This window comes from Procambarus clarkii, chromosome 48 (assembly GCF_040958095.1).
Source record: "Procambarus clarkii isolate CNS0578487 chromosome 48, FALCON_Pclarkii_2.0, whole genome shotgun sequence".
NCBI lineage: Eukaryota > Metazoa > Arthropoda > Malacostraca > Decapoda > Cambaridae > Procambarus > Procambarus clarkii.
Window position 1 is genome coordinate 6,020,729 of NC_091197.1, and position 26,022 is coordinate 6,046,750.

Here is a 26,022-nt window from a genome sequence, read left to right on the forward strand (position 1 = left end):
GGTGAACCCTGTGTATCCACGGGCCGTTGAAATCTTGCGCGGTACTCCAAAGCATCATATGATGCTGAGCTCAATTTACTGCAAGTCACTCAAAACATCATATGATGTCTTGCGCAACTAAAGGGTCAAACTGCGCAAATTGTAATATGATATGTGACATTGAGCTCAAGTTTTTTAAATTTTCTGCAACTCTTTGAAATGTTTTGTGCATAATCTACTAGGCAAATGCTCCAACTTTGTCTAAATGATACCAGTGTAACTTTTAAAAAAAAGAAAAAAATAGTTATAAAATTGAATATTGAAAACTTCAGATTTTGAAATCGACTGCAAAAATATAAAATATCACCAATTGTTCATTTGGTGGTGTTATGCTCTCAGAATAGCATATGATTTTCATTTTCATATAAGTTTAGAATATAATTTAGAATATAAGTTTTCAGTATAGTTTACTGTAAAAAAACTTGTCAATATGGCATTTGAAATATGTGCAAATTTAAACAAAAATTTATAACTCCAAACGTCTAGATTTCATGAAAAATCAATTCTATAGCGATTGTAAAACAGACAGCTATGCACACTATATGTAAAATGGTGAGAATTGGTCAGAAACTAGATTTTTGGATGCTGAAGTTGAAATCCTAGTTATAGATATAATTGATGTTGAAGTTATCGACAATGAATAAGGCAGTTCTAATTCATGAATTTACTTGTATGTTGTAATAAACATTGTTTGGCATTCGTACTTAAATTGTGAAAGTTGTAGGTCACTATGTTGAAATGAATTCGAGAATAAATAATTCCCCCCCCCCCAAAAAAAAAAAAAATATAGGGATAATTATAATAATTATAATGATTTAGGGGATATATTTAGGGTATACTGTACTTTATATAAGTAAAAAAAACTAATCTGGTCCCTAATCAAAACAACCTAAAGAAACAAGGAAAACAGAGTTTGAAATGTGTGAGAAAATCAGCCCCAAAAAATTCAGAGTCCTAAGTTCTGAGAGTTGACTGATTTATTTGTTGACTAATTTAATTGTCTTCATTATTTGTTGACTAATTTAATTCTGTCTTCATTATTTGTTGACCAATTTAATTCTGTCTTCACATAGTAAGATAGGAGTATACATTCTCCAGGATGTAAAGATTACAACAAATTCAAATAATAAACAAAGGAGGGAAAAAACATTGAAACCTAAAAAAAAAAATCCCTTAATTTTTGTTTTGTTTTTTTACATAAAGTAACTGTAATAACATTGGACAATGTATTTATATGATATATAACAAAAATAGAGCATAATAACATACCTACTCATTATTATTTGTTATTATGTATTACTCACATATTACTCCTCCTTCACTAGCCATTACATCTCTTCAATTCTTACTCATTAAAGTGATAATTCTCTTTTGTATCAACTCGCTTATGATACAATGCAGAGAATTGTCTTCAGTGACTAATGTAATGGGTTCATAAACAATTTAATTTGTATTTAATTGGGAGGAATTATATTGTAATTATTATTTTTGAAGTGGTTGCCATTACTGTAGATCCAATTTTTATAGTTATGGTTCCCTTGAGAAATGTATTATTCTGTTCAAACAATGTTCCACTGTTTTGGTGTATAGGTATATATCATAATCATTACTGTAGTGTATATGTATGTATATACAGTATATGAATGAATAAATGTGTATGTATATATATATATATATATATATATATATATATATATATATATATATATATATATATATATATATATATATATATATATATATATATATATATATATATATATATATATATATATATATATATATATATATATATATATATATATATATATTGTAATAATAATAATAATAATAAAATTGATTTTGTGCTTTTCTTTGCCTAGGCAGCTTTCTATGAGATTCTAAGTGGCATGTGGGTGCGAAATGGGCTTCAGATCAAAGGCCAAGCTATGACGTACATCCAGTGCCACTTCTGCAACTCCATGGTGGATGCTGATCTCTACCTCTTACAAATATGTGCTGGTGAATTACCCCCGGATAACTTTATTTTGACGGTGTTAGACAGGTATGGCAATGGTTTAAGTTTTGCTTATGTATCTTATTGTAGCTTAGCTCTACACTATCTTTATTTAACAAAAATTAACTTTCTCATATTTCAGGGAATTTAGTTTTTATAGAAGTTAAGATGAACATTGAAACATAAAGTAATAAATATATCCATGAAAGAATGTTTTGATAATAATCTGAAGTTGTGTAGTGAAACTAACCTGATGTAGCAGTTTACTACATTGTCTTGATAGTTCTTGGTAATAAGTGTTCTAATGAATTAAAAAGTGTGTGGGGAAGTGTACACATGGAAAGAATAGTAACTTTTCTCGTTTGTTGACATGAAAAATTGTGTGTGTAATTACAGTACAACCTCGATTCAATGTACCCTGATTCGCCCCATCTCCGGCTAGGTCGCACACTTTTCAGGTTCACTGTAGTTGGGGATGTGCGGATTTGCTTACGATGTTGGGACAGTTCACAGACTGATGGAAAGCTTTCCCATTCTATCACAGATTACAATTGATAATTCCTTCATAAGATAAGTTGGATCTCACAAGTGGACTGCACAACAAGTGAACCATATGAACCAGACACCAGGCAGAGTAGTCCACACAAGTGAATGACTGTTTCTATGATTTTTGGTCACTGATTTGTGGCACATGTATCTTTGTAGACCTTGAATCGTCTATATATGTATTGCGCGGTTTCGGTAAAGTTACTCCCATCGTCTATATATGTATTGTGTGGTTTAAAGGTTACTAACCCTCAAACTGCTAAGGGCTTTTTGGTCTGCAACACCACCAGGTGCAACAAAAGTTTAATCTACATCAGCTGAAGTGTGAATAGCTAGCTAATGTGTTGAAATGTACAATTGGCTGAAGCATGAATAGTTAGCTAATGTGTTGAAATCTTCTTGTGTACATTTTGCATTGACTAGACTAGACATTGACATTGACTAGCAATTATTAGGAGGATTTATACATGTGTTGCAAATAGTTTGAAATTCTAATTCTAAAAAAAATTTTTAGTTGTCTGAAATCAAAAGTAGTTTTTTCATTTGTTTTAGAACATTTTCTGGGGAGGAGCCCCTACGGCTTCCTGGAGCTATCCATGGCTGATATGGATACCCCTAATTATTTTGCATCAGTTGATGTGGGTGGAGCTCTGGGCCTACCGGGGACCACGAGCCAGAACCTGGCCCCCTCAGAGGCACGAGGCATGTGCATTTCTATGGGCCATTGCTCCTCGTACCTCTGTGAGAGGGGGGCCAGGTTCTGGCTCGGTGGTCCCCGGTCGGCTTAGAACTCCACCCACATCGACTGATGCGGGCGGAGTTCATAGCTCCGGGGAACCGTAGTGGCTCCCCCCAGAAAATGGCGTTTCATTACATTAAACCCTGTTTTTTTTTTTTTTTATCCCCTTACAGGTTTCATGTTCTCGAGTCTCTGAGTGTGTCTCCAAGGGCGTCTAACAGTTTCTTGGATTCTGAGCACGAGATGACCATCTTGGAGTCGTGCTTAACTTTCCTGGCCACTCTGATGACTGTTAGGACAAATATTGGTAATTTTTTTAATTTTATTGATTTTACCTGGCTTAGGATTCTGGTAATCTAAGCAGAAATAAAGGTGGAAGTAAAAAAGTCAAGGGATATTAAATTTGTATGATCAAATAGAAATCTGCATTGCCTTGGGTTAAGAGGAATATTTTTATTGGTGACTACTGGTTAAATATGGAAATTAATAAATATCTTGTCAAACTGTCAGTTATTTAGGACTGAAAGAGTTTAATATTTGATCCCAGGAACCTTCTTCAAATAATTTGGTGTAGATTTGTTTTTGTAAGCATACATGGAGTAATGTTTACATTTGAACCTTTGGTTGAGATGTATACATTTGGTGTGAAAATACATTAAGTGTACTGTGTATTTTTAGCTGGAGTTTTGTGATTAAAAGTAAATGATTTTTTTTTTATTAAGACAAACTTGCATGTTTGCCTCTTGTATGTTAATCTAAAATGCAAAGTTTAAATTAAGTTTAAAACAACTGTAGCCATATCTGAGCTGAATTGTCTATTTTGTGCATATTGGTATATTCAAAATTTTCTTAAATCTGCTAAATATTTAAATGTTAAATATTTAAATAGTAAATTTAAATGACCAAACAAATTGGTCATTTGTTTTAATGACTATTATAATATCTTGATCAATTTTCTTAACTGTTTAGTATACTGTGTACCTATTCAATTTTCTTATTTATATTACTGTATGTGGCAGGCTTAAGTGAAAGTGAACTTGCTCAGTTGGAGATGGTTACTCTGCTGTGTATGGGAGATAAAACACATTCTCAGCTGATGGAATTTATGCCAGAGAAGTGTGGCAGTGCAGCTCAGAGCAGAGATTTTGAGGCCGTATTAAGTAAGGTGTGTAAGAAATGCTCTCTTCAGTACAAGTCCATTATAATAAAGAAACTATTTACTTTTCTTCCTTCTTAAGAGTATTTTCTTAAATTTAACAGTGGAACCTCAATTCAGCAAATCTCGGGTTGGAACGAACACTTTCCAGGCCAGATTTACTATCCTGATTCTACAAACTCTCATTTGCTAAAGTAGGTAATGTTCAGATTTGCCTAGGATGTTGAAACAGAGTTCAGACTGGTGGAAAAGTTGCCCATCAGTTCATAGGTTAAAATTAAAGATTTACTAAGTGAAATCAATTGGGACCTTGGGAAAACCATTGTGCATATTTTTAAAAAATTCCTTGGTTTATTTTGAGATTTCTTGGTTTTCATTCACAGATATCAGCCTCCTGGAGGCATCTCTGGTTACAACAAATCCCCTCACTGCAATGAATTGAGATTGGTCCCATATCGTTTGTTGAATCGAGGTTGCACTGTATATGAATTAATAAATTGTTTCGTATCTGGACTAATCCATGAATGGGCTTTGACATAATAGGGTCTGAACATGCATTTTGTAAATTTAGCTTCATTTTTTTATACAGTAGTTGGTCTAGTGAAAGCTCAAGAAGGGTACACTGGCTCCCTGTCCCTGACAGTGGATGCTATGTCTTTGGAATTGTTCTGGTTTTTGTTTGTATTTACTAGAAATCAGTTTAAACATTTATTTTATGACCCATTGCAGGTTTCATCATATAGAGCCCCAAACTTTGAAGCATCGGGAACAATGCAGCAAGGGATGTATATTCCACGTGACGAGGTCTGGGAAAATCTTTATGATCCTATTTACATACTTCTACGGGCTGTACAGAGACGAGACTTTCAAGCTTCTCTGGACAGATTTAAGCTATTGTGAGTTTTTCCACATTTTTTTGTTGGCTTTTTCTGATTCATTCTTCCACATGGCTAATTTAATGATGTGTTTATATCAGTTTGGCATCTTACATTTTCATATTGATGTTAACAAATTTTACTTAAACTGCACATTACTCAAGGAGTTCTCACTAATTCAGATTACATTGGGTGGATCCTATTCGAAGTTAAAAAGATATCCGTTCTTGCAGTTCTTGCAAAAGATAAAAGTTCTTGCATGTGAAAGTAATTAATATATTTACTGCCATCAGTAAGATTTATTTTACCACTTAAAATAATGACTATAACATTAAGGCCATTTCTTCAAAGAAATGAATTAAATTGGACTAAAATACAATTTTAGTTGGAGGCTTTCAGTGGAGGAGTTCAAAGCTGTCTTGATCACCATTAGCTTGGAATACTTTATTGTACTTTACAAAGCAGAAATGTAACACTATGCCTATTAAAACTAAAGAATTTTAATAATACACTTATCTTGCATGATATATAATATATTTATTTAGTTATGAATATCACTTCAATATTTATAACTATTGACACATCAATACAACATGAAAATAAATGGACCAAATTATTTCCGTGCGGCACCTTGCCTCAATTCTTCCTAAAAAAGGCAGCTTGAGAGCTACAACAGCTAAACCACAGAAGATAAAAAGACTTTTTACTTTAACTTTTGTGCTTCCTGGATGCTAATTAACAATATTAAAGATAAAAAGAATTTGTTCAGAATTTTTTTTGTTGCACACAACAAACATTGCATTCTTCCCAGTTAGGTTAAAGTACCTGTACTATACCACATAAGATTTATTAACACACCTTTTTACAAGGTTCAAATGTCAGTTTACTCGATGATGGTGGCAATGTTCTCTATACTGTCCACTCTCATGAACGTTCCAGCGTCGTTTGCAAAGGATGATACAGTACTATAGTTTGTATCCTTTTTTGTGTGATATGAAGATGAAAAGAAACGGAGCAAGCACGATACCTTGGGGGACTAAGTTTTTCTCTGTGGATGATCCAAATTTTATTTTGTTGACTATAACACACTAGGTTTTGTTTGCTAGGAAGTTAAAGATTTATCTTCCTTTGAGAGGTTGTTGTGGGAATTTCAGAGAGCAGTCCATAGGTAAATTTCTGTGGACAAGTAAATAAATGTTTATGATGTACAGTATAAGTAAACCTTAGAAAATACTTTATACATTAATTCACACAACTGTTTCATTTGTGAACTACAGTATGACAAAAACTAAAATTAGTTTGTATTAGTAATTGTATATGGATTTTTATATTTTATTTTGCAAATAATAGGTTCATATTTTCATTGCAGCTGTAAGCAGTCTGGGAATAGCAGCAGCTCGGGAAATTTATGGCCACCATTCCGTTTACCAAGTGCTGTTACTAGTCCATACACTGATCCTCAAAGGATAATTGCTTGCAGGAGTTTTCATGCTGTTCTCTTCATGTTGTTATATAAAGCTCTCAACGAAGTATCCACCACGGATCATCTTTTAGCTCTCACTGTTTACTTGTTGGAACTTACTGTTGAATTTCAAGCAAAACACCGTTCACAAGGTCAGTATTGAAGTCTTGGAGGCCTCTGCAAGTATCTTTCACCTTATTTTTGTATATTGCTTTTTCAAACATTTCTCTCAGGTTCTTATCCGTATCATGAGAGTAGGACTATATTGCAGAAATTCCAGTTCCAGTGATATGGTTAATATTGCTAAGATAATGTATACAGTAGTAGGTTCTGATTGTCATTATCATATATCCTGTTACTTTCATGAGGCAGGGAGCCATTAGCCTGGAAAAATAGTTAAAAAATGTAGCAAAATAGGATTAAAGAATCAGGGGCCCAGATTCACGAAGCAGTTACGCAAGTACTTACGAACATGTACAGTACATCTTTCCTCAATCTTTGACGGCTTTGATTACATTTATTAAACAGTTACAAGCGTGAAAACTTCCCAATCAACTGTTTATCTTGTTATAAACAGCCTCCTGGTGCTTTTGAGCTCATTAACTGTCTAATAATTGTAAAGGAAGTCGCCAAAGATTGAGAAGATGTACAGGTTCATAAGTTTTTGTGCAACTGCTTCGTGAATCCGGCTCCAAATTAAGTCGTCCTCACCCACACAGTTTCATCCAGCCAGGTGTTAAGTACTTCTTGTGGGTGAAGTCTGGTTTTCAAGTGCCTTTTCTAATGTAAAATAACTCTGGAATTTCATGTTTACTTCCTTGCATATACCTCTGTATCAACAGTTTTATTTCCTAAATTCATTATTTGTGAAAGTAAAATTATTGATTTGATGTTCATAGCACAAAATAAAGAACAGGTGCAAGATGCTGGTAGCATATGGGTTGTGAAAAATACACAGCTAAGACAGTTTTACAGAAAAACATGAAAATAAATTCAGACATAGGCCTCTCTTGATGGATTCATGTGTGTCCTGTTAGCGGTGAGGTAGTTGGGCAGTAAAGAGTGACAACAGTGGAATGTATTCATGCTGGTTTACTGTAAGGTGGAAGTAGTGCGAGTGATGATGAAAGGCGGCACTTGATCTAACCTTTTATATTTTGGAACATAATAGTGAAAGGGCAACAATAAAGATGAGTAAACTAAGTTAACATAAGAAAATACCAGTAATATAAAATATGAATATTGGTGATAAGAGAGACCTTTGTGATTGTTGTATAGGCATGAACCTCGACAAACACAAAGAGCACAGTGCATTTTCTACGTGAGTGATTGAGGACAACCAATATACCTGAAATAATAATTTTTGTTTATTTCATTTTGATTATAGGGGGTGAAATCATGGCTGCACAGTTTTATGAAGGTGTGATAGAAGCAGATGATGACAAGCCTGATGGTCAGTTTTGTAAGTGGTTTGTGACAGATGATATTTTTACCAACGTCAACTCTGTTGTATCAAGGATTCACCTCAATCCTACTCCATCAGTCAGCTCCTGCTCTGATGGTAAGAACATTATTTGTATTATTTATTATAAATAGCAATTTGAGGCATTCTGCCAAATAGATCAACTTGAGACATCTCCTCGAAAATTATTGTACATTTTTCCCACACACTATGGACACATGGATATACTGTAATATCCTCTATTGTACAGTACTGAGTTTTGTTGTTGTAGGCATGTGAAAGTGTGTGTGCTTGTGTATAGGTAGGTTTGTGTATTCACAAGAGCAGCTGTAGTTCAGGAAGATATAGACAAAATATAAATAGATAAAAACAGACAAAGTTCAAGAAGATAAACAGAAAAATATTGCAATAAGAAAAGCAATACAACAAAAAATTATTTGTATGGTAATGAGGAAGCTGTACTTTTTCAGGCGAGTTAGATGGATCTGATCTGGAAATGGACGAGCTTGAGGGAGGCGAGCCTCGACTGGCCCTGCGCGCAGCGCCACGTCCTCTCCCTCTCCCCACGGGCTCGGAGTTGGTACTGTACCACCAAGGTGCCACAGCTGTTGTAGCATCAGCCGGAGACCTGCCTACTACTCCAGAAACTCCCACTCAAGATCATATGTCTCCACTGGCCTTGCCTCCTCCTACTCTAACACCAACCTCACCAGTGTCTACACCAACAAACATGCTAGTGCCTCTTATTCATGCCTCTTCTCCAGGTTAGTTTTAGAATTATACATTTTTATTGGTTTGAGGCTTAGTAGGTGTTCTGAAAAGGATACCATGTGCTTGTCACATTTATTAGCACCTTGGGTGGCTCCCTTAAGGGTGTCTCAAGAGATTGTTTAATCTATCCTAGAATGACTGGCAGAAAAATCATTCAATTAAACTCAACATTTCCTTTCAAATAATACTTGGTTTCAGAAGGAATACTAAACATCGCTCTACTAACTGCTAGCTAGACCACTGGCCGCTATCCCAGACTTTCACTGCACTTGAAGTGCAGTGAAAGTGCACTGCAGTGCACTGAAGTGCACTGCACTTCATATGCACTTGAAGTGCATATGAAGTGCAGCCATCACTGATGGCTACACTTCATATGTCAACTTTGTTGGAGGAAGTCACTTTCCTTAAATATTGCTTGGCTCTCCTTGACACTCAGTCTTCTCATGAAACTTTTGTTAATGGGCCAAAATCAATTTTCAGACTTCTTTTATGATACCATTTTAAAGCTTAGTTTTAGTTACATTTTGAGCTTTATTTGAAAGAAATCGGTTAACTTTTAAGTATTTAATTTAGATTATTTAGTATATAATGGTTGCCAACTAGTATACTGTTTTCTATAGTTTTCTGGGAGAGCCCTAAGATGACTCCCTGAAACTATCTTGCTGAGGTTGTTCCAACTAGAGGGTCACATTAGTCACAGAAGAAAAAGGAGTTCTGTTTGGCCTGGTGGGAAGCAGAGCCAGACCTGGCCCCCTCCTCACAGAGGTGCAGAGAGGGGAGAGAGTAACAGTTCACCACACCACTGGAAAAGCATCCAGAAAGTCAGCAAAGCTTTACAGACAACTGGAGGGTTCACAGAAAACGAAGCCTTGACACCGCCAAACAACTCTGCAAACAGTTCAAATGAAATGGTTAATTCACTCAAAACTAGTTAAACATGTTGGCACTGACAGCTGTCACCAGGCATCCTGGCCTCAACCTACAGCCATCTTCTCTGGTCTGTTCTGTTGCTGATATGATGATGGGGATACTACCTGTAGTGTAGTGTCATTCGTGGCGAGCCCTTTTGATAGTCAAGCTAAATGCCAGCCATCCTTGACTCCATTCTTCCTGCTGGGGCCATTTGCTTGTGTATTGTTCTTTGATATTAGTGTTACCTCCCTGTGCATGTTTTCTTGTGTGTTGGGCTTGTGTGAGCTTGGCTGCTGTTGTTTCAAACTGCATGTTCTCAGGGTTTTCTTCCTTGGGTGCGCCTTTGCACTGACAGAGTTGCTTCTCTGGTGTGCTCTGTAATTTGCTAGTGAGTGATCAGGCCACTGGGGTGGAGAGCCTCGCTTTGGGCTGTTAATGAGCATTTCATTACTGTTCTTAGGCTCTTGGATGTTGGTGTTCTGTTGGTTGTTTGGGGGTTGCACTGTGCTGTTCTTCATGTAGCATGCTGTGATTCCCATTCATAGCGTAGCGTTGTTGGCTGCAATTGGGGTCTTCTCCTTCAATGAGTTGCCTCATTGCCTGTGTGCCCCATTTGGCTAGCTGCCTTCAGACTGATAACTTTCCTGCAGGTGTCAGCATTGTTCTTTATGAATCGGTCCATTGAGCCTGTGCTCGATATATGTAAGCTAGAAGAGTGTTCATTGTCCTTGCTATTGGGCGATTCATTCTTTCTGTCTCTTCTGTGCTGCCTGCTAGGCTGGTAATACCCACAAACCTGAGTCCTGTGAGATTTGCACTTACTGGTTCAGCTTCAAGTTTGGAAGTTTAGGTGTTCGCTGCATTGTGATTATTTGGATGCCTTGAAGGTGGCACCTATGGTGTTAAGGGACCCAAAATTGGAGGTGTTTGTGAACTCCACCTGAACTAAGTCTTAATGTCCTCTTCCTTTCCCTGTGGTTGTGGTATGCTCTGCTTCTGGTGAGAGCCCAAGTGGGTGTCCATGTGTGCCTTTTCAACCGTCATGAACTCGAGGAAATGGTTTCCTCTTTGGAGGATCTTTTGCTTCAAGGGGAGAAATTTTCACATCTTCCCCTTCTATGTATGATTATGATCGCTCGGTTACTCCCCCTTGTGTTCGATTCTAGGTCTCGATCACGGCCTAGGAGTTGTCATATTTCTGAAGGTTTGTCTTCCCACCCGTCACTTTCTGTGGCTCGCGTGGACCTGTTTCAGTACCTCCTGTGGAATTTGGACCTCAGTTTTGTTGATGGACCTGGCCTCTTTTGTCTAGGTTTGTCTTGACTTACTAGCACCTTTGTGAGATTCCAGATTCATTCTGGCTGGCTAACAACCCTCTCTTTTCTTGGGGGGGGGGGGTGGCGGGGGTTGACAGGGGTTCAGTCTGACCCACATGCTTGATTGGCGGATGGTGGGTTGCATCTTTCAGGTCTTCATGGGTGGTACTACTTATGCTCTGCTTGGAGACTGCCTGTTTGCTCTGGTACTCGCCAAGAATGTGGGCAAGTGGCACCTCCGTGTGCAGCTACCTGAGCTGTCTGGAGCTCTAATTGCAGATGACCACTGGGAGCATATGCACTTGGCTGAGATATTGCATGCTTTGGTTCTCATGGCCATATAGGTAGGGGCTCTCTAAAGAAAAGTTGTCTCTAGCAACCAGTCAGTCCGGTCTCTAGGGGAGCCGGTTGGCCGAGCGGACAGCACGCTGGACTTGTGATCCTGTGGTCCTGGGTTTGATCCTAGGCGCCAGCGAGAAACAATGGGCAGAGTTTCTTTCACCCTATGCCCCTGTTACCTAGCAGTAAATAGGTACCTGGGTGTTAGTCAGCTATCATGGGCTGCTTCCTGGGGGTGGAGTCCTGGTCGAGGACCAGGCCGCGGGGACACTAAAGCCCCGAAATCATCTCAAGATAACCTCAAGATAAGTACCTTTAGCCGACTGTGATGGGTATATCCTTAAAACCGTGATTTCTGTATAGAGGGCTTGTACTTCAAGTGAATCCTTGTTGTGGTTTAAATACCCACTAATACTGAAGATGCAACTTGGCAGTCTCTGCCTGTGCATCACCTTCTACCACTCTGTCCTTTACTAATTAGTCCTCTTTAATCAACAAAAAACAAGTAACTAGGACTATTAAAGTCACTAAAGGTAAATAAGACAAAATTATTGCTACCATATTATTCCCCCCCAAATTTGTGTTATGTATATTGAATATTACACATATGTATATATGTCTTTCCTCCTATGTGTTCAGATTTATATGTTGTATCAGGCATTATTTGAAGTGATCCTGTTCTGGGAATTGAGTTGGGCAGAGCGCCTTTGTGCTCTGCTTACTCTGTGCGCTGGCGTAAGTAAGTAAGTAGTCACTCAAGCAAACGAGAAGTAAGCAAAAGTCCTCTGTTGTGAATTACTTGCGATGCCAATAGAGGAGTTGAGTAGACAGTGTGTTTCTGGGATGGTTTCAGTTTTTTTTCCAGTAACTCGGTAGCACCCATAATACTCAGTGGGAACAGGTTGGAAAGTTTTGCATGGCACTGGTGCCAGAATGTCATTCTGCCTGAGCAACAAAATGATTGTATTCAGAAAGAAGCTTTTTGTATTGACTTCAAGGCCTTACTTTTAGTTTGATTTCACATTTCTAATTAATTTTATCATTAATGATATCCGACTGTTTTGTTTTAAAATTAATCCGCAGATTATCTAGGTGTTTGCATCATATAAAATAATATAACATTAAATTTGGTTAAAGAGAAATGTAGAAAGAGCTGACATTATTGTATAGATTACTAGATGGGATACCTAGCTCTGATCAGGTCTCTTTCCCCTCCCCTCTCATCTCTTCCCCCTCTCTTCCTCTCCCTCTCATCTCTTCCCCCTCTCTTCCTCTCCCTCTCATCTCTTCCCCCTCTCTTCCTCTCCCTCTCATCTCTTCCCCCTCTCTTCCTCTCCCTCTCATCTCTTCCCCCTCTATTCCTCTCCCTCTCATCTCTTCCCCCTCTATTCCTCTCCCTCTCATCTCTTCCCCCTCTATTTCTCTCCCTCTCATCTCTTCCCCCTCTATTCCTCTCCCTCTCATCTCTTCCCCCTCTATTCCTCTCCCTCTCATCTCTTCCCCCTCTATTCCTCTCCCTCTCATCTCTCTCCTTTCCTTTTCTCCCACTTTCCCACTCCCCCTCTCCATCCCTCTCCCTCCTTTCCTTCCCCCCACCTCTCTCCCGTCTTTCTGCCCCTCCTCCCTCCCTCCTTTCCTTCCCTCCTTCTTTTCTTCCCAACCTCCTTTCCTCCCCTCCCCTCCCCTCCCCTCCCCTCCCCTCCCCTCCCCTCCCCTCCCCTCCCTTCCCTTCCCCTCCCTGCCTTTCCTTCCTCCTCCCTGCTTTCCTTCCCCAGTCCCTGCTTTCCTTTCTCCCTCCATCCCCCCCCCCTCCCTCCCTCCTTTCCTCTCTCCCTATCCTCTCTCTTGTCGAAAATGTATTACAATTTGCTAAAACACACTATCGGAAAACTGATTTCCAATTTCAACCTTCATGTGAAAATGGTCAATATTTCTTAGTGGGAGCATTGGGACTGGACCTGACCATCTATGACACTCCCATACCTCTCCCATGTCACCTTGAAAAGTTTGGCGAGGCTTGCCCTAAGCATCTGGCCTCCAACTTTGGACAGACTGACACACACAGATATATAGTAACTTATAGATATACAAGTTATGTAAGTAAATATAGATATACAGTACCTGTTTACCTGTATAGATATAAGTAAAAAAGTTCAGGCATTTGTTGTTAGGTGGTGTGGAGTGAGCACTGGTTTCATTTAATTTTTGTATGGATTTTACTTTATACTAAAAGATCATGATAGGTGGAGACAAATATTTACTAACATGTGATATTGTTTAATGTATCACATTACTAAATGATTAACTTATTGATATGATAACCCAGAAGACACACAATGAAGGTTTAGACATTTTAGTGGATATTGGTAGTATTGTACTTGGGAAAGTGTGTGGTATATTGGTAGAATTCCTCTCATTCCAGGTACTGATAAACCTTCTTTAAATAACAAATGTCTCAACTTGTGTGTGTAATAGTTGATATTTATATGTACATTACTGTATTTACAAGTAAACTTTATGAATATTATATGTTGTGCTTGCAGAAGGTGCATCAGCACAGGCCTCTTTACCTGCTCCAATCCAATACCCTTCCTTGCTTGCTGGGAATGAGGTGGGAAGAATGGCTGGTGGTGGCAGCAGCAGTAACACTAATGGCCCCAGCTGTAGTAGCAGAGGTCACCATGGACGCTGTTTTATGCTTCAGCATCATTTCCATCAGCGTTCTCGGCGTCCAGCTGGACCCGCTAAAGCTCTTCTTCCGGCAAGTGATGGCTCTTCACCGCCAGCATTCCAAGCATCTCCTCCAACACCTGAACTCTCACATTTTTCCTCTGTAAGTTCCTCTTGTAGATTTAACATCAATAACTGAAGGCTCATTTTGTTGAAGGTGTAATGTAGGTAATGTGGCATGTGGAATTATATGATAAATTCTCTAGCTGTTAATTTGAAATTAAAGAAAATGTAAAGTTGCGTCAAGAAAATCACGAAAATATCATAGCAGCTGTACTAAAGTAAACAATGCATTAGAGGATTTTCTGTAACTTGTTGGGATTGATTTCCAATAGCAATGTGTCTGCATGCTCCTTAAGCTTGTCATGGTTTTCCTGCTGCACTGTACAGTCCTCTTCAGTTCTTGCTCTTATTACCTTTGAACATCATCTGCAAACATTGACATGTACGAGTTCACTTCCTCTGGTAAGGTGTTAACAATTTAGAAAGACCAACGGTTCTAGGACATAGCCCTGGAAGATTTAATTTTCCTCTCCTCTCCAACCTGATGTATCCTCTCTGGCTATGGCCCTTTGTTTTTTATGTCAGGTACTCTCTTACCTAGTTCAGTGTTTTTCCATTATGAAGCTGAGTTGGGCATACTCCTGCCCAATAAGTTGGGCATACTTATCCTGCCTTGGACAAGTTCTTGCAAGAAGTACCAGACCAACTAGGCTCTTGTGAATACGTGGGCCTGCAGGCCGCTCCAAGGCCAAGTTATCGCAAGTCAATCCTGGCCTCAGACTGGGCTCGGGGAGTAGAAGAACTCCCGAGACTCTCCAGGTATGCAGGTATACCTACCTGCCTGTTCTACCTGTTGTTGGTTCCAGGAATCAACATCCCTATGACCTGATCTCTGACTTGGCCTCCAGGATGTTGGATGCATCTGCTCACAGCCTGGTTGATCAGGTATTCCTTAGATGTGTTGATCAAGTTCTCTCTTGAATACCACAAAGGTCTGCCAGTTATGCTTGTGTGTAGTCCTGTGTTGAAAAGTCCTGTGCCCTTGATGTTGATGGTTCTCTCTCAGCATACCGGTTGCTTTTCTGCTTTTCAATGATGCTATTTTGTGCATCCTGCCATGCCTCCTGGTTTCATGCAGAGTTATTTCCATGTGCAGATTTGGGACCAATCCCTCTAATATTTTCCAAGTGTAAATTATTACGTATCTATCTCTTGCCTTTACTATACAGAATACAGGTATACAAAATTTAAGTTGTTCCAATAATTTTGATGATTTATTGAGTGGATTCGGGCAGTAAAATACCTTTGCATATTATCCAGATCAGCAATTTTTCCAACTTTCAATGAGACTGTTAGCATGCAACATTATTCCACCCTAAAGAGCACTAGTGTCTTAAATAGTATCATTCATATGTTATCTCTTGTTTGAAAGGTTCTTGATATTCAACCTGTCATTTTTATTGCAGTTGTGAAAGTTACTTTGTGTTCTTTGAAAGGAAAATTTTTTCAACATTCTTCCATTTTCACTCTGCCTATCCTCCTTTGGATCTTCTCTGATCTCTCGATGTTGAGCTAGACTTCTTGTCCTCCATTCAGTTCCATGTATATCTTACAGTTGACAATATTACTGTGAAGACTCTCATGTTGTCTGTGGCTACTGGTAATTAAGTTGGTAAGTACTGTGATTTACTACCTCGGCTGGGTTATTTGGCATTTGATCCCAGAGAATGGCTTGTTCATCGGCAGGGAATGTCTTGCGTCGGTAGCATCTATACATGGAAAAGGTCTTCAGCTTCACTTTTTATGCATGTGCTGCTTCAGTGAAGCTTGGTTTTTGAAAATGACCATATTTGTGTGCTAAACCTTAAAAAGAGAAGCCAATTACCATTAAAAATAGTGTTATGCCCCATGTAGTTGCAGGATGAGAGCTATGCTCATGGTGTCCCATCTTCCTGGTACTCTTGTCATATGAAACTTTGAAACTACTGACGGCTTTGGCATCCACTGTCATTTCACTTAATGTGTTCCAACTGCCTATCACTGTTTGCAAGAAAGAAATTTCAAATATTTTTTTGGCACCTTTGTTTCCTTAGGCTGAAGCTTATGACCTGCATCTTCAAGCTGTTCTTGAAGATGCAGGCTTCAAGAATTCCTCTGTTAATTTTGTGGATTCCTGTTACTACAGTATTTTGGATCACAACTTTTTTTTTTTTTTTTGTATCCTTTAGCTTTGGCACATTTATCACCTCGAACCTCTTCTTGTAGCTTCTGTTTTTCAGTTCCAAAAGCCATTGTGCATCATGTCTTTGGAACTTTTCTAGTTTATTGAAGTGCTTCTTGAGATACCAGCACCATACAACCACTGTGTAGAGCCACTCCTGCTATAATTGTGCTTTAAAATATAATTATTCATTGAATAAAACATTCATTTTGTTGACATTTTCTTTTGTGGCCATTAAATTAAATCGATAGAATTTGTACAGATTTATTTGGGTAAAGGGGTGAGTAGCACTTTGGCTCAGAAAACCTCTGTGTAGATGAGAAGCGTCATAATCTATATAATAATGTCCCCCCCCCCCCCCAAAAAAAAAAAAAAAAAAAAAAAAACAGATTCTAATTTTTCACCAGGAGAATCTCATGAAGTAAACACATACTTCATGAGGGTTTCAAGGAGTGAGAAAGATGGTAGGGGTGCAGGAGAGGTACAGTGAGTAGTAGTAGTAGTGTAAACACAAGATTCCAATCTTTTAACGTTAGACTGGCATGTAAAATATATATTTGTGTAGCAAAGTCTCGTGATGTAACTCTACTAGTTCTTGCAGGCAGTGTTTTTTCAAAATGACTATACAAATTTGTGGGCTACAAGCAACAATAGTGTGGCCCATAAAGCAGTTAGTCTAATAACTCGTGAAATCACGCACACTAAAACATCTGTTATTCATGTGTACACGTTTAATAAGTTACTTCTCAACAAAATTCTCTAGTTTGCTGTGCATTTTAATTTACTTTTTCCCAGACATCTACATTTCTCTCCATTCCATTCCTTTCCATTCCATTCAATTTATTAAATTTGAGTTATTTTTTGGCATAGTCAAGGTCCTCCAGTATAGTGATAGTTTTAGAACATAATTTCAGTTATGATATTGGTTAGTGTGAATATAACTTGACATAGTACCCTCACATAATAAGGCTGATGTTTCTCTTGCAGTTACCTCAACTCGACTCTGGAGATGAATATGTAGCAGTTGATGAATCCATTATCTCTCTCCTGATTAAACTTCATTCAAAGTTAACGGGAAAGCCTAACTCTTACCGTCCAAACTTCAGTGATACATTCGATTCCAGAATAGGAGATGGGCCTTTCTTTATTGCAAAGTTGCTCAATAAAATTGGTCGAAATGATCCCTCTACTAGACAAGGTATATTGGACACTATATCATGTCTTTACTGTAAACGAGAAGAAGACTCCTCTGCGTCTTCTGAGGAAGAAGCTCGAGCAAGAGAAGAGAAGAGAAAACGTGCCAAAGAAAGACAAAAGAGAGTTATGGCCGAATTTGCAAACCGTCAGCGTCAGTTTATGGAACAAAACAAGGCTGAGGTGGCAGAATCTGAAGCTAGTGGAAATGATGCAATGGAAGTTGAAGAGGAACAGCCAGAAAGGCATAAGGAATATGACTGCGTTATATGTAATCAATCTATTCCATCTACTCCCGAGAGGCCCGTGGGGCTAGTAGTGTTGCTACAAGTAAGATACTTTTCATTATTCTATTCTAGAATGTAAAGTTTGATAGTCAACACTTAGTTTACATGAAAGTGGCAGAAGCAATTAATGTCTGTATATTTAGGAGGGGCATAATTGACTGGCATGTTGTAGAATAAAGGGGTCCTAATGTAATTCAGTTTATTATATAGTGGTGCATCACATATGTTTAGCCAGAGAACTTTAGTAGAGAAGAGGAGGTGCATGTTGAAATCTTACTTTATGGTATGATAATGAACATTTTATGTAATTTAACACTCCAGAGCTTTATATCATTGGATAACTTTTCTGTGGAGATCATTTACTTAATATGTATCTTATTGTATTAATATACTGTACTGTAATAGTTTTTTGTACTGATTGTAATTAAGTATGCCCAATTGGCAGACTTTATGGTTTTTACACCATAATTGATTTTTTTTGTGCTGTATAGGTATGTGTTTAGATCTATTCCCAGGTCACATTTTTTTTTTCTCCTTCGTAGGAATTGAACAGTGGCTCCCTGTAATTACCTTAGTGTAGGGACAGAATGAAAGCTACGCTTGTGGTGTTCTGTCTTTCCAACACAGTCGTATAACGCTTTGAAACTACAGTACTGATGGTTTTAGCCTTCCTCACCCACTTGTTCCATCCGTCTACCACTGTTTGCAAAAGAAAACTTTCTAATATTTTGGCGACACCATTGTTTCCTTAGCTCTAATCTGTGTGATCTTTTATTCTTGAGGTTGCAAGTTTCAGGAAGTCCATTTTGTCAATTTGGTTGCTTCCCGATATTATTTATAAGTGGTGATCACATCAATTCTCTCTCTTTGTCATCTAACTTTGGCATATTTAATGTCTCTAGCCTCTCCTTGCAACTCTTGTTTTTCAGTTCCATAAGCCATTTTTATCATTATGGGAAATCACTTTCACTTGAGCTGTGTCTGCAAACTTCTCCACATCCGGTCTTAGGACAAAATCCTCCACATCAGGTGGTAGGACAAAATCCTGGACACAGAAGTCCTGCAAAAGGCTGGAATTTCCAGTATCAACACCTTTCAACTGAAAACTCCGGCCAGATGGGCAGGCCATGTTTTCATAATGCCTGACAGCCAATAATCAAAACAGGTGCTGTGTGGAGGATTATGTCAGGGCACATGTTCAGTTGGGGGGCAGAAGAAATGATTCAATGACTGCCTCAAAGTGACCCTCAAAGACCAGGACATCAATCCCAACACTTGGGAGTCGCTTGCTCAGGACCAACCAACTTGTCGAAGCAAAGTCATCACAGGGGCCTGTAGCAGCAGAGAATGGACAGACTGCAGAGGCCCAGAGGAACTTCCATCTTCTGACACACACCCTCCTGATCTTCGACCTGATATTAAAGACATGGTCACCTTTGACTCTGAAAGACGAATATCACCACCATCTAGTCAGCATATGTTCTGTCTTCGGGCCCAGGCTGTTCAGAAGTTTGCAGCCTTAGCTGCTGTAATTTCTAATTTGTCTTGGGTGATATCTGGGCTCAGAGTTTTGGAAGTCTCCTGAGGGTCCTGGCATCTTGTTAGGTGATCAGTGTTTCTAGTCCCCCCTTTGTGCTTGTGACATCCTGGGTAGGGTTTCCCTTTTGGTTTCTTCCCCTTGGTAGTTTGATCTTTGCTCTCCTCTTCCGGCGAGTCATTTTTCTCTCTTCTGCTGTTAGTTGGCTACAGGAAGCCACCTTTTGGCTCCTCCACAACACCAGTACTGAATGTAATGAAAATCCTGTTTCTGGCAGTTTGGTAACAAACTTTCTTGGCTACTGATGCACTAAAATTATATACAATCTCGTAAATTGTCACCACTCTAGTGTGTCCCAGTAAACTGGGAATGATTAAAATAACTGATTCTGTGACCCGAAAGTGTGGGGGTAACACAGTTGACATTAACATCCGATTTGGACTGGGCTATTTAAGCCATTAAGTGGAGGATTTTTATGCTGAATTGTACTGTTTTAACAGTTGGATATCAATATCCTTTGTAAAAGGTTGGACTCAATTCAGCCTTGCCTTTATCATAATTGATCCTGTGTTTTTAGGCTCATTATATGAATAAGTGTACATCTTAAGACAGTCATATAACAGGCAAAAGAAAAGAATTCTTTTAGATAAACTTTTACCATATCAGAATATCATTCTAATTTAGTTTTATTGACAAATTTTTACCAAATATTTTCAGGCAACTAGTGTGCTTGGTCACCGAACATCGTCACAAAAACCCTTGAGTGTTCCTACGTCAGATTCTGAAAGAATGAGATTAAAACAGCGAAGATTTACCCTTGGTCAGTACATGGAAGAAAGAGCAGACACACTCAATAGACACTTTGATTATGTAAGTAAATATGTCGAATAACTTTATATGGTAGAAATTTTTTATTTTAATGTGTGAATTATTAACTGTTTTGGAATGTGTCAGGAGCAAATAAAAGAAAGAAAAAGATAAGATACATTGGAATAAATAAATTTTTGCTAGGTTATATGAAATTTGAGGCTGGTAAAAACCTAATCACTAGGGGGAAAAATAATATAAAAAGGGGGTTAGTCTTTATTTTTTATGAACCTAATCCTTAATTTCAGAACTCGTGGTTGGTGTCTATGAATATTGGGTGGGAAGGTGGAGTCCATGTACAGACATGTGGCCATCACCTGCATCTGGACTGTCATCAGTCGTATCTTCTTGCACTACGCTCACAGCACCGCCCTAACAACCCTCTCAATGTTGATAAGTAAGTTGTACTGGAGTAAAAAGTAGAGTATTAGTTATACAATTGATATAAATAATTTAATATGTATTCTAGAATAAGTTGACATATAGGTGCCAATCATAGATTAATATCCCAAGGATCGACAACCTTATTGTAATGTTTTTTAATATAAACTGCTGTAAGCTGGATTGAATTCTCATTTCACATTGATAATTTTTTAATCTTCCATGTATTTTTTTGTAGATTTTACAATACAGTAGATACTTAAAGAATTTTATATGTTCATAACAGATACTGTATTAAGGCCCCCCTCGGCCAGTTCAGGCCCCCCCTCGGCCAGTTCAGGCCCCCCCCTCGGCCAGTTCAGGCCCCCCCCCCCTCGGCCAGTTCAGGCCCCCCCCCCCCCTCGGCCAGTTCAGGCCCCCCCCCCCTCGGCCAGTTCAGGCCCCCCCCCCCTCGGCCAGTTCAGGCCCCCCCCCCTCGGCCAGTTCAGGCCCCCCCCCCCCTCGGCCAGTTCAGGCCCCCCCCCTCGGCCAGTTCAGGCCCCCCCTCGGCCAGTTCAAGGCCCCCCCTCGGCCAGTTCAGGCCCCCCTCTTAAGAATTTAAAAAAATATTGCACTTGAATGTAGATGAAATGCTCCTCTTTGAGCATGGTACTTTGTTGCCCCCATAATCAAGGTTTTGCTGTTCCCCTGGAGAAGGTTCTGCACCAGCAGAGCAGGTTGGTATTTCACCCTAGCTGCAATGGGAATATAAACATCTTGGGCAAGTAATACTATTGCAAGGTAGACACTGGAGAATTCTCCATTCAATGTAGAATGACCTTGAGAAGTCTTCCAAGGTGGTATTTGGCAGCCCACCTCAACTTCACCTCATTAAAACATGGTGAGCACAGGTAATACCATGGCTCACTAAATTTGACTATACCGCATACAAACTGGGAGAGCCTTACTTTGAACAAGACTCAAAGTACATCACAAAACTACAACTGGACAGAAAAACAAAATAAAATTAAAACTTTAATGTGATCAGGTTTATGTCCTGAATCTACAATTCACAGGAAAGATGTTAAAAATGCTGAACAAAGTTCATAAAGGAAGAAAATAGAAAAATAAGATAAGAAGTAGTGACAAAGCTGCTATAAGAAGCACCATAGATAGGCTGAACTACCACTCTGAATACCAAACAGGAATAACACAAGAATTCACAAAGAATTAGAGAGAGCCTGGTAGTGCAACAGGAACACCAATGACCAACCTCCACTGTATGATGAGGACAGTGAAGGAGGATTGGGCAGGGATCTGGAGGACAGGCTGAGAAACAGAACAGAACCTCACCTGCTTCGACTTAATGGACATAGCATCTCGACGGGTGAAAACTGATAAAAATGTATATATATCGATTTTCTCTGGATGAGGCAGTGTGTCCAGCTCTGACATCATGGATGTGGTATGGAGCTGCATGCATAAATTTTTTGCTAAATAAAAACACATGAACTTAGGCAACCCAGTTAATCTATCAAGGCTGATGCAATTTAGTCTTGAGGAAACATCAATATTATGGTGCTTTTAAAATTGCTAAAATACAAATATTTTGATGCTGGTCAATTACCATGAAAATTGCTGTGCATTTAGTGTAAGGAAAGAGTGGTGGTAGAGCTCGGAAAATCAATATATTATCTATCATGACTAGAGAGCTGCTCAAACATTACAGAATACTTCAGTCTCTCACAAATTAAGAATTAATTTGTGAGAAACCACCATTTTAAAGTTGGTCTTTGTATCTGCAAGGATATCTGCTCTTTGGTTACCCCGGGTCTCATGCAAGTTGTAGTGTGTGTATTTGAGGAACTTGACCCATTATTGAGGGCTAGGGCTAGGGAAGTGCACCGAGGGGTGGTAGAGTATTAAGGTTGGAGGAATGCGTGTGTTGTCACCTAACAAGACCAGAGCATTTGTCACTGATATTACTCGCCTATATTCACCTGATATTACTCGTGATAAAAGTAATTACACTGATATTACTTTTATGTATACATAAGATACATAAACAGGTTTATTGCTTGCATTAATTCAATATAGCATATCTACAATACTATATATACATACTACTAGAAATAATATGGGCTATTTAAAAATATATTAGTATTTACAGCACATGCTGTATATTGATAGGTACTGTTTGTAAATTTTAGTGCTGAAATGTGTGTTTATGAACTGAATATTAAAAATCTGATTAATCCTTCTCCAGGGGTGAATATTCATGTCCATTGTGTCGCCAACTTGGGAATTCAGTGCTGCCCATATCTCCTGAAATTGGGGACTTAGTCAGCATTAGTGAAGCGTCCCTCCACCTGTGATAATGATTTAGTTGAGGAGGTTGACAGGCTTCTTTATGATCTTACTGTTCCGGTAAGTGATGTTACTTCAGTCAGTCTAATATCTGTAAGGGAATAAATGTTTGTCATGTGGTTATTTAATTTACTTTTCGGCATTGTATTGTACTTACGTAGTTGAGCTTGCGGGGGTTGAGCTCTGGCTCTTTGGTCCTGCCTCTCAACTGTTAATCAACTGATGTACAGGTCCCTGATCCTACTGGGCTCTATCAAATCTACAATTGAAACTGCATGGAGTCTGCCTCCACCACATCACTACTTAATGCATTTAATCTGTTAACTCTCTCTGACATTGAAAAAAAGAAATTCTAATGTGTCTGTGGCTCATTTGGGCACTAAGTTTCCACCTGTGTCCCCTTGTTCATGTCCTGCCCGTGCTAAAGAGTTTGTTTTTGTTCACCCTGAGAATTTTGTAGGCAGTTATCATGTCTCCCCTTACTCGTCTGTTTTCCAGGAACGTGAGGTTCAGCTCCTTTAGCTTTTTCTCGTAGCTCACATCTCTCAGTTCCGGGACTGAGTGTGCAATTTGTGTAATTACCTAAGTGTAGTTACAGGATGAGAGCTACGCTCATGGTGTCCCGTCTTCCCAGCACTCTTTGTCATATAATGCTTTGAAACTACTGACGGTCTTGGCCTCCACCACCTTCTCACCTAACTTATTCCAACCGTCTACCACTCTGTTTGCGAAAGTGAATTTTCTTATATTTCTTCAGCATCTGTGTTTAGCTAGTTTAAATCTATGACCTCTTCACACACAGAGATCACACTAACGTGATGCATCAAATGAACAAATCCACAAGGGCCGTGACAAGGATTCGAACCTGCGTCTGGGAGCATCCCAGACACTGCCTTAATCGATCTGAGCTACGATGGTTAAAAGGGTTGAAACCGAAGTTCTACTGAACTTACTGGATCCCGTAGCCTCTCTGAGGCACAGACCAGGCTTTTACACAACCCCCCCCCCCCCCTGAACCCAGGCTATGTCAATAGGCCATTCTCCCTCTTTGCCCTTACATCATCACACAGAGATCACACTAATGTGATGCATCAAATGAACTCAGAACATCTCAGAACCCATGGTGAAACTCCATCTGGACCAACTGCTTTGTTCTTATTTAGCTCCTTGAGCATTTTTTCCACTTCGTCTCTAGACACCTCTATATGCTCTGTTGTTCTCTGGAATTCTTATTGTATCTGGTTCCCTGAAGATTTCATTTTGTACAAACACACTTTGGAACTTTTCGTTTAATGTTTCACACATTTCATTTTCCGTGAATCTATTTCCCATTTTCAACCTCTGAATATTATCCTTTACCTGCAATTTGTTGTTTATGAATTTATAGAATAGACCTGGTTCTGTTTTACATTTGTCTGCAATCCCTTTTTCAAAATTTCTTTCTGCCTCTCTCCTCACTGCCGTGTAGTTGTTTCTCGCATCTTTGTATCGCTGGTATGTTTGGGGGTTTGGCCTCTTCCTGTATTGATTCCATTTTTGTGTCTTTTGGTCTCTGGCCCTCTCGCAATTTCTGTTGAACCAATCCTGTTTCCTAGTTCTGCATCTGTTTTGGTATAAATTTTTTTGTGCCTTTATCATATATTTCACAAAACTTGACATACATCTCATTCACTTCCTTGCCTAGCAACAAGTCTGTTCAATTATACTCACTAAAAAAATTTCTAAGGTTGCCATAATGTCCTCTCCTAAAGTCAGGTTTTTCAATTGCATCAACCTTCAGATTTTCTTCCAGATTAAAACGCATTGCATACTTTATTCCCAAAAAGACATGGTCACTTTTACCCTAGGGAGGAAGGTACTGAATAGTCAAATATTTCTTCCTCCTTCCTGGCAAATATCAAATCTAGCACGGGGGAACGTCCCCTTCCCTCATCCTCGTAGCTTGTTTAACATGGTGTGTGTGTGTGTATGTCATGTAAATTATGAATATGGGCTTTATATCATGGGGATTGGCTGAAGTTAGAAGCCATAAAATCATATATTGTACTGTAGTGAACTTAAACTATTAAATATATTTTCACTGCTCTTGCTCCTACAGAAATTCAGCAGTTCCCTAACCAACGCAATGGCTAGAATGATGGAGGATATGACAGTGGCTACTTATGCCAAGTATCGAAATGTTTCATCCAATCCTTCAACTCCGTCCCTCTTCATGTTCGTATCATCTATTTTACGGACAAATTTAGAGGTGGAACTTGTTCAGCGAGGAGGAATGCTGGTGTACCATGCCCAAGATGTTAAGATGGATGTCAAGCGTTCGTGTTTGAGTGAGTATTTGTTTTAAGATGTTGTTTAAGCATTCAGTAAAGCTTAAACAGCAGTAAACAAAATATATTCAATAAGCAGCTTTTAATTGTGCTGTAATTGACTGTGTAATAGCAGGAATAATGGCATTGAATGCTTTGAGTATTTTTTAAATGGGAATTAATATATCAGGTCCAAGTTTAGAGATGGGTGCCCTAATGCAGTAGGCATAGAATCAACCTGTGTTATAGCCCCATACATAGTGAAGCTCTCCAAACGTGGACAAATATATGAAGGTGAGAAGGTGCCTAACTGGACCTACTGTACTTGTCGTATACCTGTCAATGATTCCTAGAATCGTCCTCCTTGCAGCCGGGGTCTTACAAGGTCTCCTGGTTGGTGGTCTGGTCAACCAGGCTGAACGATGTCTGCTCGCAGTCTAACGTTTGAGTCACAGCCTGGGGCCAGATTCACAAAGCAGGTACGCAAGCACTTATGAACTTGTACATCTTTTCTCAATCTTTGGCAGCTTTGTTTAC

The 26,022-nt window shown here is 38.9% G+C and overlaps 1 protein-coding gene across 1 annotated transcript in view; it reads left to right on the plus strand.

The window, feature by feature from the left end:
* Ubr3 (Ubr3 ubiquitin ligase) overlaps positions 1 to 26,022 on the plus strand; it is a 150,521-nt gene that overhangs the window by 105,398 nt on the left and 19,101 nt on the right. Inside the window, 14 exon segments of the mRNA XM_069302505.1 lie at positions 1,902 to 2,083; positions 3,494 to 3,627; positions 4,340 to 4,485; positions 5,206 to 5,372; positions 6,721 to 6,965; positions 8,201 to 8,374; positions 8,746 to 9,039; positions 14,157 to 14,446; positions 17,555 to 18,091; positions 20,303 to 20,455; positions 20,701 to 20,849; positions 23,079 to 23,154; positions 23,156 to 23,239; positions 25,278 to 25,506. Coding sequence (XP_069158606.1) covers positions 1,902 to 2,083; positions 3,494 to 3,627; positions 4,340 to 4,485; positions 5,206 to 5,372; positions 6,721 to 6,965; positions 8,201 to 8,374; positions 8,746 to 9,039; positions 14,157 to 14,446; positions 17,555 to 18,091; positions 20,303 to 20,455; positions 20,701 to 20,849; positions 23,079 to 23,154; positions 23,156 to 23,239; positions 25,278 to 25,506 — 2,860 coding nt within the window.